This window comes from Anopheles marshallii, chromosome 2 (assembly GCF_943734725.1).
Source record: "Anopheles marshallii chromosome 2, idAnoMarsDA_429_01, whole genome shotgun sequence".
Taxonomy (NCBI): Eukaryota; Metazoa; Arthropoda; class Insecta; order Diptera; family Culicidae; genus Anopheles; species Anopheles marshallii.
Genome location: NC_071326.1, coordinates 47,666,277 through 47,686,456, shown reverse-complemented (window position 1 = coordinate 47,686,456; position 20,180 = coordinate 47,666,277). Strand labels below are relative to the sequence as shown.

General features: G+C 45.3%; 1 protein-coding gene across 1 annotated transcript in view; it reads left to right on the top strand.

The window, feature by feature from the left end:
• Positions 1-302: 302 nt before the first annotated feature.
• Positions 303-20,180, top strand: part of LOC128710182 (cadherin-99C) — a 57,282-nt gene continuing 37,404 nt past the window's right edge. Inside the window, exons 1-4 of the mRNA XM_053805226.1 lie at positions 303-624; positions 1,665-1,843; positions 1,938-2,060; positions 18,706-18,891. Of these exons, the coding sequence (XP_053661201.1) occupies positions 303-624; positions 1,665-1,843; positions 1,938-2,060; positions 18,706-18,891 (810 nt within the window). The remainder of the gene's footprint in view (positions 625-1,664; positions 1,844-1,937; positions 2,061-18,705; positions 18,892-20,180) is intronic.

Below are 20,180 nucleotides of genomic sequence, written 5' to 3'. Positions count from 1 at the left end.
CCGGTCTTACGTAGGCGTTGTGGTGGTGGTGGTGGTGGTCCCTTTTCTATACCATTATCGGTTCACCATAGTGTATGAATGTATAATTTGAGAGCGGCTAAACATTCGCTACTTACAAGCCTGAAACCCACCATTTTAATCCTGCACCGATCGCAGAATTGCATGCGTCTTTAATTAATTCGTTGTGTCGTTCTCCGTTCCCTTCTAGACACACTGGCTGCGTTCAATAGGGGACCACTGCAGCATCGATCGACCAGCTAGCCAGCGTGACATCGCGACCGGACGCGGCGACACCAACGGAAATGACTATCAGTACCACGGCCGCTCGATCGACGGAATCGATCGTCACGAAACGGGACCCACAGCAACCACAGCTCAACAACGGACACGATCGGCAGCGGTTGCGGCGAGAACGACCGAGAACGCAACATCCAGTAATGATGGTGACCAGTTTTCTGTCCAAACCCATCCTACCTGCCGTAATGGCGCACGGCACACTGCTGCTAGCGATACTGCTCGTGACCTCCTGCGCTATGCCCGTCGCTGAAGGGAAAATGCAGTTGTGTGAGGTAGAGACGGGTCAGTCCAGCATCATTCTGGACATTGAGGAAAGCCGAGGTAGCTGTAAGTATAGAAAAGCGAAAAAAAAACATCCAAACTCGTTCCCGTTTTTGTTTTTAAGCATAAATAGACATATTTACGTCTGGCAAACGCATCCCCGGGCGTGGACTTGGTGCAAAGGACGTTTTATATCTTTCGCGCAGCAATGTAACAGGCGGCAAAGCAAAGCGTTACAACTTTAGTATCTATCCCTACAGGCACACGCGTTAAAAGCTGCAGGTGGTAGCATTGCCACAAACATTATCCCTTTCCGGCCAAACATGAAGCCACATTCCTGCAATGAAACAAAACCCGATTCCATTTTAAACTGATCATTCCTGCTTCCCCGCCGTCTAGCTTTCCGTGGCACATATAAGTAAGGCAGAAAATAAACACAATCAATTAAAATTCGCCCTGTAGGCGGAAACGTAATGGGTACACTTGTTTTGCAGCAGTACTTCGTGACCGTTCAGCAGCTCTTTGGGGGCTTATTGCCCCCGCAGGCACTAATCAGAATTAGAGCTTCCTACGGGTGTAATCCATAGCTGAAACTAAAGCGCTTGGGTAGGGCTCAAAAAGCAATCAAGCGAATAAATCCTGTCATTTGGAGCGTCTGTAGAGTACTCGTTTCAGCCAACAATCATGTACTAGAGGCCCTTATTACTCTCATATGAAGTCTGTTAAATTATATTGGTTTACTTACTTTAGTATTTGGTCTACGTGTTTAAAGTGAATAATTCCATGACAATGGTTGTTCCCTTGTTTTGGAGCTACAAATCTTAGTCTATTACACAGAAGGTCGTAGATAAACGCTTATATGAATCTTTTTTTTTACAACAGCCATAAGGGCGTCAACAGCCATAAACTTATTAAGCAAACACCAGAATCACGAACTTGGTTCGGAAATGTTTAAATAACACTCAATATTTTGATGAATTGAGAACGCCAATTTAAAAATATGTACAGTTTAGCCGTTCTCATTAAAATTAAAAAAAAATCCAGATAATAACTGCTCTGTTTCCTGCTCTGGTTATGCTCACAAATGCTTCATTATTTTATTCCAGCCATAGCACAACATACAAACCCATCGGAGCTACCGATATCTGGTGACCCGAACGATGACATCACCCTGGAGCTAGTGTTCCCAAAGGGCAAACCAACCTTCCTGCTCGATGGCAAATCCTTGCGACTGATCCATCCACTAGATCGCGATGAGGAAAACCTCAGCCACATCGTCTTCCAGGTAGGTTGGGCCACATCATCTACTACCACTACAATCACTTCGAAAACTGTCCTGAACTGATCGTTCTCGTTTGCGTGTTTCTTCCGTGATCTAGATAACCTGTATGGTGCGGTCAACGCGCCGCAAGCGCAACATTCCAATAATCGTCCGAGTGTCGGATGTCAACGATAATCCACCGATGTTTATCAACACACCCTACGAAACCACCGTCCCGGAGGTAGGTAGCGCACTAGATTTGTCCACACAGACGCCACCGATTGAACATTGGTCGCACTTAGCAGTATGCTCGAGTTGCACCGGTACGATGAATCATAAGAACCGTCGAACACACCCCCAAGCTGTGAAAAAAGTGCTTAAACGGCATCACTCCACTATCTTTGCTGGTGTTGCATTATTTATGGTGCATCAACCGGCGTCAGTAAGCGGGTGGCTGCGTACGTGGCCTTCTTTGGATGCACTGTTCGACCTCGGTCGTTACCTAGTGCAGGGTCGCACTGTATACAGCAGCACCTCGGTATCGATCCACCGTGATGTGTCCGATCCGATCAACAGGGACAGTGCGGAGGCTATAATTTTGCGCAATTCAGCAAATGTAACCCTCGGCATGGATTCCAAACACGAGACCCGCCCGTATTCATCCCGTAATTCGTTACGCATAATAATTGCACATGCATTGTGCGGTGCCGGAGTTGCTGCGTTGCCCCGGTACGGTGAACGGTGGAACTGGTTGGCTTTTTTCCATTATAAAGATACCTACACGGACGGTGTATGAAGTGATGATATCATTTGAGTTTTACAAAAGTCCTCTCACCGTGGCTCAACGATGTACTGAGGAAGGTTCAAGAGGAGAAGGCTCTAGAGCGGTGTCATTATCCTAACCATACAAATGCTGGAAACGGTATTCAATGCACAGTTTCGCAAGAATAAAGTGGGAAAAGCTGGCAAGCGAACTTGTCACTGGATCTCTGCCTAAAGCCTGGGAATAAAAGGGGAAAATTAAAAGCGCGATCTCTCCGCCATGTTTGCACTTTGTTTCGGCTCGGGAAAGGCTAACTAGATTTATGAAAGCATTGAACTCTCCTGGAATGCGCTGCAAAAGTCCAACGCGAGTGGACGAGAATCTTGATGTCTTTCCTTATGAGAACTATCGTCTATCGGCGTAACCCACTTCTGAAATTGCATAACAATCCTTGCGTGCAATCAGTGAATGTAATTGTACGGTGTTAGATCATCCATTCATCATTATCATCCTGCTCAATGTCAGTGTGCGCATAGCATGACCGTCGCTGCACCACTTTATTAATTTTACAAATGTCTCTGTACGGTGTGCTACAATCGTGAAGCAAGCTCATTTTTCTCTGCTATCTCTCCGTTCCCATTTCTCTTTTCCACCGGGATAATCTTACAGAGCAGAACTGGTGGCTGTACTATTTGCGGATTTCTCTTCCTACCAACCGCTGCCTGGTCCGGAATCGGAAGGTGGTATTTTATCGATCTTATCGATACTTAATTCTTTGTTTGTGCAGCAGAAACGGAGCTGAAACAGTTCGTGACTTATTTATTACCTCCGCTTCACTGTCCCGACCTACATTGTTTTTGCTCCTTCCGGACGGTCCCTGCTCGGCGCTAGGATGAATCGGTGTAACTCATCATTGTCGATGATGCGCGGTAGAAACATAACAAGCCACATCCTACATACAGCAGTTCGGTAGCGACTCTTGCAGCTTTAATCGGTCAGTTCAATGCTGTAATTAAAGCGCGTGACGTGTGCTTCCCTTCCCCTTTTATGTTTTTTTTTATTTTTCAATTTTTAGATAAACCTTTTGCAATAGATTTCGTTTTGTCGAGTCGCTCAAAAAGACTATGATTAGATTTTTAATTAATTCCATTCGAGATTATGCGTTTGTGAGCAGCGGGTTTCATTTTCGTGAGTCGCTGATTTTATTTATTCGCCTGCAAAACCGTACTCTTTCGTGGGCGTATTAACAACTTTGTTGTACCAACAAGACATTTAAAAGCTGCTCGTTCACCGTTGAGCAAACACGAATACTTTCTCCATGGTTCTTTTTCTAAGCTTTCCAACTGCAATTGCAAACCGGCTGTGTGTATGCGGGAAGAACGAAAACAGGATGGCGAGTAGTAGTAATCTAAACGTTAAAACCGGTCCCATCCGGCCGGTCACCATGCGATGGACCAGCTCACACCTAACCGTCCGCGGCAAAGCAAATAAATTAGGCTCGAAAGCTTTTAGCGAAATTGTTAGCACTATTTGCTTCGGACGTCACATGTACTGTATGGTCTTCCTTTCCTTGAGTTACTTGTTTTAGTCCTATTTTAGACGACCTTATTCTGTACCTTGGAAAGCATGGAAAGAATAAATTATAAAATTTCTCTTAAGTAGTAATGTTTAAATTGATGTAATCCTACTTGGAACATGATAAGCACCAGGATGCAATCAATGTTAGTGCGAATTAATTGCAATACTCTATCTAGAAGAGAGCTCCCATCAACGATGTAAACCTTCATATGGCAATAACGGCGTAGTGTACGTGTTCACTAAGGATAATATTTATCACCTTGTCGTTTTCGTTCACCATAGCCAGCGATTAATTTATGGGACTTGGATCACAACCCTTCCCAATTGAACATCTATCAGGAACACTATCGAACCTTCTCGTACAGACGTATATTTTTGTTTTCTGACATTTTAATGCATAAAATGTCGAAACTCATACATTCACACTGTCTAATCTCGTTCCATAAACGCATCAAAGAAAGTGAGACTCACAAGCTGACACTCTCACGCGCAACCAGCGGGTCAACTCAATTTGACCTCACCCTAGTGCACCCACCTACCACACCACGTCCTCGTTCACCATCATGTTATACTTTATTTTCACCGAGTCCACTTGCCCGCCTGCATATGCGTACGTACCCGGCGGCGCAGTTTAATTCGAAAAACTAAAGCCACCGGAACGACCGGCACCGGTGGGATCCGTGCTGAGGATAATTAGAAAGTCCTATCCCAGTGATGGCTGGTGATATTAAGGTTAAAGATGCCCTGCGGCACGAAGGAACCAAGGCCGGAAAGGTTTTCCTCGTTCCCAAGACGATTGTGAGAACGAATGAATCATCCAAATTCAAACCCAAACCCGACAGGCGGAAATCGGCGACATTTTAATAAAGTCTTTGATCTTGTCGATGAGTAATGTGTGGGCAATTTAAATGAACGCTTCGGTTTGCTCATATGTTTACCGACATGCCGAACGATGTTTGTAATTACGCAATTAGTGTTCCTTATTAAATTATTGTTGAGATTATCATACCAGTTTATCATACACCTGGGCTCCCACTTTGATCAAACCCTTTGTCGGAAGCGTTTTCAGGGCGATACGACCAAGCCAGAATGATATGTGATTGGAATTGAAATGAAACAGAGCTCCACAACGGTGTATTTTCTTTGCATTCACTGCGCGTTCAAATATTCAGCATAGCCGCCGAACCGATAGCTAGCGGTGGGCGCATTTGTTGTGACGAATGCATCGGTACACCTCAGTGCACCGTTTTGTCGTTTTGTTTGTTCAAAATCCATCATATGGGTCAGATAGCAGGAAGTACGTTTAAGCTACTGCTGTCTCATTCTCTCTTTTTCACTTTCTTGCCTTACATCGCTCGAACCAACGCCCGTACCAACCGAGCGTGCGTATCGATTACTGCGACCGAACGCACTGATTTATGGGTGGTTAATTAATTGCAGCAAACTGTCAAACGAAGTCCGATTAAAATTCAATAATATTCCGAATCATGGTGGCTTGATGCCGGAAAGCGCGTGTCAACTTTACGTAGCGTCAAATGGGGGAAGCGAGCGAATCAAAAGCCGGTGCGGTACAGTGTGAGGTGTACGGATGACTTGCGTTGCGGTTAGGAGACGAACCTGTTCTACACTCTCGTTGGTGATCGGAATGATATAATTAACGTGAAATAAGCTATTCGCGGGTTGCAGGAAAAGCTCAGCGAATGGAATGAGGAAGTACCAGGTAGGGCGAACTTCCATCGTCTTTGCACGCGATGAACGTCTGAACTGGTTGATCAACATTGGTTCGCCCAAGATAGCCCACGAGGACGAGAAATGACAAACAAAATAGAAGTAAAAAAAACTACACAGGAATTAGCTTCTAATGAGGAAGAAATTTTCTTGTGAAATTCATTACTTTAGTTTTTGTTGTTGTTTCACTTTGCCCAGTTCGTATCCCGGTGCCCGTCGTAAGGAGGGAGTATATGCCAGTTATGCTAGTTTGACGTAGATCGTCAAGCTAGAACTGGATTAATCGATAACCATATTTGTGCAAATGTGATGGCCTGTTTGCTCAGTTTACATCCCGGCTAGACGATTGCTTGATGCAACGTAACGAGATCGTTTTTCCAGCAACCTATCTTTGAAGCATTTCTCGATCGACGGAATGCGATAAAACGGTTCATCCCCGCCCGCTCTAATGCGATACGACCCAAACGCAATGCAAGCGCAAGAGACCGTCATTCGTGAGTCGTCGCCTACTTTTAACATTAGCCCTTGTTTAAGACGTGACGTGCTATACAAGCATCACAGTGAACAGCCCGAATCACCCTACTGATGTGCAATAAGCTGGTTGAAAAAAAATTAACATAGTGATCGTTTCGTTCGACCAAAACATGGCCAAAATTATATTATTGTTGTGTTTATTATTTCACTCCCTTTGGGAAAACACATCTTACCACCGCGGGGCATACTATCTGCTTCGATTCTCGGCTCATCGTACGACACGGGACGAAAAGGTTCTGTGTGTTTCGTGTTTTTATTTTTTTTTTCTCAAGTCAAGTTATTCCACTTTAATGCGAGCAGGACCACCGCAACAGTTCGGTTCCGTGGGCGAGAATCAACTCTGATTAGGTTCCAATTTTTGTGTTGCTTTACATCGATGCTCGCTCTTCACTTCTCCGCTTGTAGTTGATTGAAAGTTTGTCGTTTTGTCGAGCGGGACGATCGTTCGTTTATCATAGCGTCATTAAACGACGGTGTTTAATTTGCTGGTTTGTTTGGTTGAAGCATGGAGAAGATGGGGATTTTTTTTATCAACAGTTGTCTTATTTCATCAACTAAGACCACGCGTGTGTACGGACACGCAAGGCTGTAAATTGTCCGCACTATAAGATGTCGACGAAAATAACACAAAATGTGCAAAGGATTATTACGACGATCGCGGCCAATGTTGATGCTGATGCTGTTGCTTCTGATGATGATGATGATGATGATGATAATCATGTTCATAAAATTTGATGAGAATACTCGTTAATTATATTGTTGAAATCGAAAATCACTGTGTCTGTATTAATTCTTTGCCCTTGCCGTGGTATCGTACGACATCGGATGGGTAACGCTCCCAGAGAGACGTATCAAGGCACATGGACAACGCGATATGAGCATAATAATCCATTTCGTATCAAACCGCACCATACACCGGCAAGCTGTTGTTCAATAAATCTGTTCCATCACCTAAATAGCGGCAATGTTGATTATGTCTCGTATGAGCTGAGAAAATTAAAAAGAGCTCGTAACGACGTGTGATATTAATTTCCTATTTGCATTTAGCGTGAGATCAAGGTCATCTGGGTTTGCTTGAACGAAAACAAACTTACCCATGGTGAGCAATCCATCGAGATTGTCAGACGACACCATTTGTCATGTCGTGGCACAGGGTCGAAATAGTTTGTTCTTGCCGAAGAGTGCTTGGAATGGAGCAAGCAGCTAGAATTGTAACGATTGCAATTCAAATCTATTTCCGACCGACAAAACTGCTGCCAAGAATGGAATGTCGCATTTACAGTCACTTTACGCCCATTCACAAATGAAACCGACCGTGTACGTGAGAGCACCGAGGCAACCTCAAACAAACCTGTCAAAATTATAAACGGTTTCGTGACACATCGAAACACCCCTCCCGGTGCACTGCGATTCACACGTCAAACAGGCGGACATGTGCTTTGCAAGCGGCAAAACGCTTCCAACTCCAACGCAACACAAACAAACGAAACGGACCACGAGCGCTCGTGAAGCGATGCAGTTTAACTTCCACTCACCTGTGCGTGGTTCTCATTTTCGGGTTCCCGAACGTTTTGTACAAACAAATTAGTGACGACTACTTTACCACTCGTGCGAAGGTTTTTTTTTTTTTTTCACAGTCCTCCATTATTGTTTTGCTTTAGAATCAGCCCACCCAAAACCCAAATCGTACGAACCACTTCAAACCGATCGGTGTACACGCAAATCACACCACTCAAAAGGCGTCCCCCTGTCCATGCATGCATTCCGATGGAATTCGATGATTGTTTACCAATCGATCAGCAATCTGCAGTTTCGATTGACAGTTTAACCTTCAGCTTTCCATCGCCTTCGGTGAACGCAGATTTAGTGCGAGGTTTGATCAAGAAATTTTGTCATACCTTAGCTGCACGCATCGATGGATCTTTTTTGGAACGATTCCTGCCAGTGAAGCGTACCGAAGTCTATGGTACTTTTCGTACTGAGAGCTGTGATTTTCTCACGATTTTGCCATTAAACGCTCTGTGCCGCTGGGAATTCATTCGTTTACCTCTTGAACACAGCTCGGTTTTGAACAGGAATCATCCGAGTAAGCTAATATTATTAATTCAAATGATCTGCTCCTAATTGATCGAAGCCTGTTTGCGCTGCCGAATGAAGACGACGATGACGCTCTTATGCAAGCCGCTATCCAAAATGGCAAACGGGTAACAAACGCTGTTGACAATCGGTAACCGCAGTACTCCAAGCACACCATGCGCACAGTGCAGTCTCATCGAAGGCAAACGATCACCGCACGGGCTTCTTTCAAGGTCTTGGATGCTACGTCAAATGGCTTGGGCAGCGTGGCACAGCCGGTTGGGGCTGTGTGTAAATTAGCGCGCATATTGAACAGTTCTCATCGGCCCTACTTCACATAGCCCGGGTGCAAAACCGCAATTATGAATCGTAATCATTTTTTGCCATCTTAATTCGTACTTGCCACCAATGAAGAAATCGACGGTGATGTGTGTCGTTACTTTTTTGTTACAAACGGGACAATTTTATTCATCGAAAGAAACTTGCGAAAAGGAAGGAAAAGAATACAACGCTCGACTGGGAAACGAATGTTGAAAGTGATCGTATTCAAAGCGAATGCAATAACGTGCGGTCACAAACGTTGCAGATTTTTGGAAACTGTTTTCATGCCGCAAGCATAGTATTTAATGAGATTGTTGATTTCCGTGATATCATTCGGCAGGGTAACACTTTGATGAAGCCGGACGTCTCGGCAACACTTTTGAGTATACGTCAAGTGGTAAAATCGATTTATAGGAAGGACATACAATACTGATGGAATGAAATTGGCTTCATGTATTACATTAAAATCAATCAGCATAGCGAATTTAATTTAGGATTCAAATGTCATTTTGAATGTTGTTTTCTACAATAATAACAAATAATGTCGAAGCTTGAGCTGTATGAAATCTGTTTGGAATAAATTTGTGTTTAATTGAACACGCTATCTAAATTCCACTTGAAAATTAAAAGTCTTATAAGTTATTTGCTTTTTTGTACGTTTATATACATAAGAATAGGTTATATCAACTTCAACATGATAAATGAGCCAAAAATGCATACATGTCTCAGTATCTCAGTATCCATGATTACGACCCAATGCATTATGTAGTTTTGATTGTCCTAGATACACATTCCATCATTTGCAAACAAGATTCATTTGTTACTATCGACCGGCTCAGCTGTATTCAGCTCTTTACGTGAATGTAATTCCAACGAAACGGTATTAGCACACCTTGAACACTATCAACACCGTGATACATAAACACAGCTTAGTGACAATTTGCAGCCACTCCACAACCATAATAAAGCCATAAAAGCCATAGAATCAACCTCCGCACCATGTCACAAGACAAACGACTTGTGCGCCGGAACAGCGAGAAACCTTCCGCGCGAAACAATTTTACTCCAAAGGATACGAAATTGGTTGAACCTTCACTGTAACGAATTGGACACTTCTCCTATGCACCACAAGAAACGCATTACACGCAACGTGACATTTAGCAATATTTTTCTTCCTCCATAAACGAGGTCAACGAGGGAGAGCAAATGTGATCGCATAAGATTGAGGGCATTAAAATTAAAACAAAATCACATCAAACTGTGATAGTTTGTCAGACGAATGGTCCAACTTGAAAAAAAAAAATACCGCAAAGTTTACGAGTAATAAGGAACAAAAAAAAAACATCCCTCTTGAAAAAGGTTAATGAAATCCAGTAAAGGGAATCGCAGTAAGGTGGACCACCGCAATTAACCTGATCAACGCCAAATTGGGTATATGTTCCAGCAACATTCTGCGCAAGTGAAAACGAAATAACAAAACCAGGCCAGAAACACCAAAATTGAGTCACATCGGTCAGCGTGACTCGGTTTGTGAAGCCCTCTGCTTCACACCGATTGACAGCTGGCACGTTTGGGTGAGACATTTAGCAATAGCCACACAACAACAAACTCGGCAACCGTGTCTGTACATCCAAAAGTGCATGTCGAAAACACGGACATCGATCCCGTTGGATGGAATGCGAGAAGAAGAAGGAAAAGCAAGGCACTTTAGTGGAGCGACTGGAATCAAGTTCTAAATCACGATTCTTTTCTCCCTTTGGGTTCGGCCCTAATGGATTGTCGTTGTCTGGATTGTTTTTTTTCTTGTTCGTAGGCGTTGTACCTTGTTGCAAATACAGGTAGCCATAGATCCGACCGAGCAAAGGTGCCACCGGTTCAATTCGTTCGGTCACTCCCAAAGATGGACGTGTGTTTCAACATTGCCGTTAGGTTCTTGAAAAAATTAACAAGGATCCGAATACATACAAAAAACTCAACCCCAATCGCGAATATCCATCCAACGATCCGAAAATACAGCACACTGCCTCCATCCTGTGCAACTCGCTTTATTTAACCAGAGCAAGCAGAATGTAGTGAATTCTCGATCCTTCTTTCCGTTTACCTTCTTGAACGCTCACCCGATTAGGGGTTCCACCCGGGAACCACATTAAATTTTTTACACGACTTTACCTTTTCGCATCCTGTCCAACATAATCCTCGCGTGGCTAAACACGGCCACGCCGCTACCATCGCCGATTGCGAATGATCGCAGAAAAATCACCACGCTCAGAATCGCAGTCCCGATCCGCGTGACCACGAACCTTGCAACACCGCATGACCGGTTTTGTCGGGATCAGTGTAACCTGTGCTGAAAGAAGATACCGGTGACTCCAACATTTCTACTCGGTCTGTTCCTGGTTATCCATCGAATACGGGAACCGAACGTTTACCGCAGTACGGAAAGCACACGGAGTGAATAAAGGGCAAAAACGCTATCGAGAACGGTCTCGACAACGGTACACGCGGAAGTTGCACTGACACCGAGAACATAACAATTTCGTCTGACCGCAATTGTGATGTCGCGTTTTGTGATTCGTTAGCACACGCTTATGCGCTGTGCTTTCATTCCAGGTGAGCGTTGGAATTTTCATTTCCCACTTTGACCGCACCTTGCCAAACGATGAAGGTTGCAGCTGATTTTCAATAGTTGCCTCTGATATAACCCGTAGTAAAGCAGCTCAGCAGTTTGCAAATTGAAAACTTCCGGGTATTTGCTGAAGGAGCGCCTAGAAATACCTCGACTCAGAAATTCCGGGACCATAACCAGCCCGAAATCAAGTAGCTTATCCTTAGACACACCCACCAAGGGATGGATGAATTCGGTTAAATTGCCCATGTTCTTGACTCGTTTCCAATGCTACCCTTCCCTCGCTCAGCCTTAAGGCACATATAGCCTGAGTAAAATTGTAAGAAAACTGTATCTCACATGAGATCAGATCAAGATCAGGTGGACCAGTAAAGGCCCGACCCGTGAACGACGTGATTTGCCAAAATCTCTACTATTCCACGGCTAATAATAATAATGACTAACTAACCATAACCTCGAAAATGGCAGCAACGGTCAGAAGAGCACGGTCAACCTGAGAATACCATCGAAACGTCTATTAATCTTAGACATGATATTCACGACTAACACGTGCGCGTACACACGTACACCATACCGTGCCGAGAGCTAAAGTTTAAATCTGCTGCGACAAACAATCACACGCCGTTGCGGTCAAACGGAATAGAGTTTTTTTTAACGACCGCGAAACGCCGCTACCATTGGAAAGATTAGCAATTACGCAAAACGATTCGCGGTAGAAGCTTGACATATGAGTTCCTGCGATTCGAAACCTACAACCTTAACCGGCATCCCCTAAACTATTCTTAGACCATTCATCTCGCTTAGACCATTCGCAGCTTAGTTTGCAATTTTGGAGGCGGTAACCACATGGTGAACAATGCAAATCGCGTGTGTAAAGATTTTTTTGCGACTGATTGGTCTGAAAGGCAGAGCACAGTCAAATCGACCATGAAATGTCACAACAGATTAACGGTAGCTTTGCGGTGGTAACGCTGAATGGAATGGGGGAGCGAGACGTTTAAGCTGTCGGTAACGGTTGGAAGGGTTAGTGAAACTTGAAAAGCAGGTGGATACTTAAGCAGAACCACTTTAACATTAGATGACCCATGTACCGTGGGATTTAAAAACCGAAAACATGGTTGGCTAAATCCATTAAAAATCTTTAAATAAATAATGACTATACAAAAGTTGACCTACTTAAGGTAAGGCGTGGATAAACTACTAACTAAAGTCATCTGTTTTATTATAAACTAGCTCGCCCTAAACCACATCGACAAGTTTTATGTAATACTAGTTACGGTGATTTATGTATCACGTACGGCGCACCGTACTTGAACTCATTATTTACTGAAAAATCAACAAATCTTGTTGTTTTTTCTTGTGTTTAAATAGCGCTCTCTCCACAGGTAGGCAATAAACCGAAGGTCGAGTGTTTTAGTGAAATGATGAAGTTCGATACTAATCTTTAAGAGCCTGTACAACATTATATCAGTGCAGGCTGGGCGCTTGGATGGAGCCTGGTTTACGATCATCTTGTTACGATGGGTAATAAAAGTAAAAGTCAAATTCATGTCAAACAAATTACACCATGTCGTGCTCATATCATTGCCCGAACAGTGATCAATCCGTTTCAGACCAGTGTTCCATCCTGGGTGGTGATCAATCTTTGCTTACAACCCTCCGCTCGGATAATGTATTCTGCATGGTTTAGACCTGCAACTACCGCCAAAGAAAAAACAAACACACCCTACTATGGTGCGGCAAAGAACGGGGTCAGGAAAAATTCCACCCATTTTCCACCCACCCTTCGCTTAAGCTGCTTCTCGGGGATGCTGCAAACATTATCAACATTGTTGCAATTATATGACTCCGGCATTGAAGCGCACCGGTCGGCACAACTCGTGCCGTAAACACGAGAATTAAGATCATATTTCTTATTCCCCACCCACACTCGTGCACACATAGCTTGTGCTCCTAGCTTCACACTGACGAATGCTGATTCTTTGAAGGCTCCCATTGATCGCAGTAGATAAAATGTCGGATTAACACTCGGAAATGGCGCACACTTTGAAACGAGCGCACATTTGATGACTTGCTGCTTGGGCGAGTCTTTAGATTGCGCGTAAACTTGCTCGTTTAATCCGTGTAATTTAACACTTTGCACAAATAACAAAACGTGCCACCAGAAACCAGCAGGTCGCGTACGCTTTGGAGCATATTCGCAGGTGATCTAATGCTTTGCAGGGGGAAAAATTAGCACGCCTGACCAATGCGATACATAGGTAATGACCTGTTTGATAGTGACTAATTTCCCACATTGATGTCGATAGCTTCGATACTCGTTCGCATGATCTTTACAGCGAGCAACATTAGATAGCCAAGTACGATCGGACCACCGACATTTATAAATCTGCAGTGAGCAAGCGTCTACTGATCGTGCCACAACAAAAAAATCTACAGCAACCGCTTTTTCTACTGCCGCCGATTGCTCCATAATGGCACCCTATTCTGGCCGAATGCTGCAAGCCAACGTCGCGTAAATGGGATGAATTTGTTGCCCTTGTTCCAACGACCCATTGCCTAAGGTGTTCGCCCGAGCTGAACAATGCTCAGAATGGCCTTATTAGAAAGCTATAATTGATCCACAAGGCGTTGGGCGCTTTTGTCACTCGTTTGCTGACAAATTACCGGACGGGATCAGTATTGCAGCATGCGACGTGGCTCTCAACTCCGTATGCTTACTTCATAAACCTCTCCAATGGTTCTAGTAGCGCGAAAGGTGATCCCAACAACAGATCATCGATAAGCAAAGAATCGAACAGCACTGTCTGCCCGAGTTCCATCGAGCCGAACGATGTTGACCATAATTGGACACATGCTGGTTTTCATTCCAGCTGATCCAAATGTTCCGATTGGCGTTCGCCGACGAGCTACACTCGGTTTCCACCGATACAATGAATAACCAAGGGAAAACTAATGCCCCGCTTTGAGGCAGAACGAACAGCCGCACACCGCCACGCGTTCGACGAAGATGTTCGTGAAGAATGTTAATCAAGCATCGTACTCTGTGTACCAGTTTGCTTTTTCCATTAGTGGACAAGTTGGGCGTGAACATTTGATTGATCGCTGCTCGCAAACCCAGTTTCCCAAGCACACGCTTCTCATTAGCTACTGCTAACCTGTCGCATCATTCCGATCTCAAAAAAAAAAAAAACACTCACGTAGTTGATGCTACCGATGAAGGTGCACATCACAAGACAAAGCTAATCCAGCACGAATCGTGCGATCAAGAGTAAGACAACACCTTGCGGTCTACGGAATATACATACCCGGTGGTTCCATCTTCCTGGTTTTTGGCATGAAAATGTTTTGTAGGTCACACGCCATCTCCGGTCCGTTAGTTTTCAATTCGCCCACCAACGAAAAATGTAAAGCAAAGAACCCCGGCACGGAATCGATCAGCGGTTGAGCGATCATAAATAATTCATTTTTTTCGCCACCATTGCCACCACGCGCAGCTTGCGACGCCCACAATCTATAAAACTGTCCTGAAAACATTCGCGAAACCCATCAACCATTCGGTTGTACCGTTTGAATTAAAATTAACCAACTCTCGAAATAGCTTCTAACAGCTGGAAGAAGGGAATCGCTCCGTTTTATCCTATTCTACCCCAAGTGAGTCGTGCTCTTGTGTGTTGGTGGTTTTTGTTTTTCTCATCGTCGCTTACGGGGCAGTTTTGTGACCGTGTGCCCGAGAAAAACTGATGCCACGGGACCGGTGCAGTATTGCTCTGATGAGGGAGCCACTCCTTAGAGAGTATAGCTTCCCATTCGTTTGGCATTCCGCTCATCGACACCCCGTGCCCAAAGCGGCAGGTGACTTATGAAAACCGATGAAAACGGGTCGTGTAAAACGATGATAGGAGTGCGCGATCGTCGTTTTTCTTTTTTGTTTCGTTCGGGAAGATAAATCTTCAACCAGCCGCTGAAAGATTCCGTCGTTGTCGTTCCTTTTTTCCTTTTCCCCCTTTGTCACACTTCGATATGTTGCCTTCTAATAGCTACAAGGTGTCCCTCCTTTTCAATGCGGCATTGCAAAGTGCATGCAGACACGATACCCGTTTCACTGCTGCTGCTGAAGTGCAGCAACCACGACAAGCCACGATCGCGGTTCCATTCGTGAGGGGATGTTCTTGTTTTTTTTTTTTTTGGGGGGTAAATACCTTTCGGTAACAAGTGAACTTACCGTATCGTGTAGTTTCCCTCTTACAGGACGACACGCTTGCAATGGCTATACTACCACCATCAAAACCTTTCCCAATCGTCCATCACCATCCAAAACTGGCGGCTGGTGAAGAAAAGTCGTACCATGAGACAAACGCTTTTATTAGAAATTGCTATTTATCAGCATTGCCCCGCGGGATTTAGTTGTCTTTATTTGTGCTTCATCCGTCTGCATGGTGATAACTGCCCGTTCGTAACCTTCCATTCACCTTTGTCGCGCGGGGTTCTCGATTTGGCGGGCATTAATAAAGCAATAAACAACATTATCCCTAGTTATCCGCACCGCTTGCCCTGGAGCGATCCACAGAAGAAAAAAGGTGACGACAGCCAAAGAATGCCGATGGCAAGTTACCGTTTGCTGCCACGGTAGAACAGTTCTGCACGTTTATCCACCTGTGCGAGAAGGAGAACGCACAAGAGGACGAAGAATGAAGCGGACACGAAGAGCGATAGTGCTAATTTCAAGTTTATTTATTGCCCGCACTTAAGTGCCGGCCAAGATTCGAACAATTCGAACCCACCGTCCCACACAGCGCTCGCTGTTGTTGCATGCCGAACCCGGTTACGTATGTGCGTGCTGCCGTCACTCCAGGATCTACAATGCTGCCCGAGATATATATACCGGCACTATCTCACCTTCCCAGTGCCGCATGCCAGATTTCGCCAGTACTCACCCATATTTAGACGCTGTGCACTTTTAGCACTTTCCGGAACGAAACGCTGCCAACATTCGGGGCACATAGCTACGAGACTCGCATGTTTCGATCGGTACCCATACGGTACCCCACCACTATGGGGTCGCACACACAGGATGAGTGTGCAGGGATGCAATGTTTACCGTGCCAGTTTACCTTTTTCCTGTGGGTATCGATACAAATGAGCGAGAATTACATACCGGCAAAATGCGATTTTTCAATTACCACGCGGTCCCGGCGGTGCGCGGATCGGGTCGACCACTCACTGACCTGACCTTTTGCCCGATGGCAGTGAGCATAAATTACATTAACACAGGCCACGTATCCTGTCACGCCGGAACCTGCGCGTTTGCGGCATGAAAATGGTATAAAAATCGGAACGTTGTCGTATCCCTGTTTGCTGCCGGTACATCGCAGAGGTTGCGAGGCACGATGAACGGCGATGGAGCATGTACTCGCTAACTGTAGCTAGGGTTCCGTTATGCAAGAGAAAGTAACGTTCGTATCACGATCGATCGATCGAACGGTGTGCAGTGCGAAAAGCTTATCACTTCCCTTTAAACCCCATTTATGACAATTTACGATAATGGAAGATGTGATAAAGTAAGGATAAGGTTTGCTTCTTCCTTGTAACGGACCATCTGCAATGCCACGCTCGAAACACACACACACATACGTTTATGCATTTGGTCAATACTTTGTAGCGCCGGGGTTAAAAGCATCGCCCATTCAGATGGTCTCTAATTTCGATAACCGTACACGCGACCGCAAAACAACACTTTGTGCACGGTTCATCATTGTCGGTGGTCCCGTCCACACATGCATCCCATTTCCGAACACACCCCTTCATCACTTCTGCATGCCCCGAAACAGTAGGAAAACCTCGACATGCCGTACAGTGCAATTCATTAGGGTGTCAACCGCAAAAAAAAACACTTTCGACAGCAATTAACCTATGCGAGGAGATTTAGTTTCTTTCCACCGCGAGGTGACTCTGCCCTCCTCGCGAGTGTATAACGACAAAACCCGCATCCCCACTCAACCGTACACCCCGTTCGGTAGGAATGATCGTACTACATTAATCTTCGTCTGAGATGTGCAAAAACCATCGCTTACGCTCGGTTGACTGTCATCGTCGTTCTAAACGTTCCTGGCATGCGCGAAACAGACGGGCGCGCTTACGTATATGTGTACGGCGGGTCAAAATCTCCTGCAGCGTTTTGTGCGGCTTGATCTGTCAAGTGTCAGTTTTCCAGTTCACGACCCAACCGCGCCATTCTCACGGCACGATCCAACACTACTTCCTTGCTGTGACGTGACGATGATTCTAGAGCATTTATGCCGTGTGTCAAAAAGCGGCGTGATGCTCCCCCGTTTTATCGCAATTATATTCCGAAAGGTATTTGCATCCTATTTTTTCCGTTACATGTTTCGGAGGCTCGTTTCTCATACTCGCGAAGCCGTTGCTATTCGGGTTTCAAACGTTACAGCGGGAAAGGTTCCATCAGTGTCAGCACGACAAGTGGTCGATCGTTCTCGCCTGCCAGGCGACCACTAGTCACGTATCCTTTTCCACAGGCATAACGGATGCGACCGTTTGAATACCACAAAACACGCGAGAGAAATGGTTTATTGCAATCGCTCGTACGAATCAAACGTTTTGTTACATGATCGTTCACCCTTCATGGTCGGGGAGGTCTCCAGTAGGTTATGATTGATCGTTTGTATCGACGACCACTAGAATCGTATGCACAGAGAAAAAGACACATCCTAGAACTTGCCCGAAAACGAAGGCAGCCAGACAAAATATGCGAAACTGAAGGGTGTATGCGGCAAATTGTTTGCATAATCCCGGCAGGAGAAATTATGATACATGATTAATTGAACAACAGTCGTCGTTGGTCGATCATGCTCGGCGTTCTTTCTGCTCCTGTCGCGATAGTGTACGTAGATTGTGACGAGCAGATGATGAGTGACTACGGTTACTCCCGCAAAAACTGAACCACACCGCGTGCGCCAACCGCACGAACTTGCATCCGTGGCCCGGCGACATGCAATTTATTTCTGCCACCTTTCAACCTCATCACATTGGGCATTAAGAGTTCTATCCGGAACCTACATCTTCCACCACACAAATGCACCATGTTGTGCGGATAGTGCGCTGTCTTTCGCAGTCGCCCTATACCAACCCGTTGTACATCCCCGTACAATTACAAGCATTAGGCTAAGCCGAGACCATGATTTATGATGTTGATTTTAATACCGCTCCTATTTTGCTTCCTTCGTTTGCTTCTCTTTACAGTCAACACCCGTCGGGACGACGATATTTCGCAGCATACAGGCCACGGATAAGGATGCCGGTATCAACGGTCTGGTCGAGTACTTCATCGTCGAGGGATCGCAAAATATTTCGGACATTTCTCCAAACACCCTCACGGCGGCGGATGGTTTCGGGGTGTTTGCCATCGCATATCCTCACCAGGGACAGGTAAGTTGGTTCGTGGTGGGTAACAGAGTTGGAGTGACGCGTTGCCATTGCAAGATACGGAGACAGCATTGGGAAGGCCTCTAGAAAGGGGTTTCGCGCATTAAAAGCAAAATTAATGGACGAAAACAGATAACTGACTGTCACTTGATCAAGTCAGTATGTCTTGATCATGTTCCGACCATGGTGCAAACTGACGCCGACCGATGACAATGACGACAGCGTCGTTGTTTATGATATTTGCGTGTGCTGCATCAGACGGGTGGCCACCACCGTTGTACCATGCAGCATGCTGGTGAATTCCTGTCACACTACAATCACATTCATTTTCTTCATATTTCGTTTTTACGAGTGCTTTTTATGTACACAAAGCTTTGCACGATGCACAACGAAGGTGTTAAAATACCTCCGAAAGCGTATGGCAGGCCTGGCAAACTGCAGTTGCCTCCGGACCGCAACACAAACACACCAGTGCTGCGGAATGTTCGCTTTGGTGAACCAACGAAATGGAAATGATGGAAAATATCAAAACCCCCTCTCCAATTTCCATTGCCAACGGAACGCGTTCGGGGGACTTCGGGGACAAAACGGGACCAACCATACGGCTAGAGGTGTCGCAAGGGATGTGAGCATTTACCCGACAACCAGGAATGTCGTTGCACAACAGCACGGTGCGAGGTGCACCGTGCACACTCCAAAATTTATAGGGTGCCAGTGCTGTGTGACGGTACCTCCCGCACTATCGACAGACAGGCCGTGCCTGGCGATGCGGTTCCGAACAGGTCGCCTTGCTATGGATCTCGTCCGCTGATTCGAGAAAACCGGGTCACTGGAGAGAACGGCTCCAAACGAAACGATAGGACGAACCAAATAGCGACAGGTGAGCGTTGGCATTGGCTTTCGGTAGGAAGGAAGGAGGAACTAATCTCGTTTTGGTACACCCCCTACCTATCAACGTGTAGGAGTAGCCAGCAACCATTCGATAGGTTCGGTTTCACGGTTCCTGATCACTGGTACACGCGGTCGCGACTTGCAGTCTATCTGCGATTCTACCACCGAACTAACGGGTAAACCCGCCACAACTGTGTACATAACAATAATATCAAAAATAACAATTCATCGCACTGCTCTAGTCCTTGATCTCTCCCCAGTGCACTAAAAACACGCTCTCGTGTTCCATTACTTCGCCATATTTTATCACTAATTTCCATCCGGGGAACAGATTAAGATAAACTGTTGCCTGCCCTCGCACCTTACATTGTTCCATGTTGATCGTACTGCAATTGGGAGGG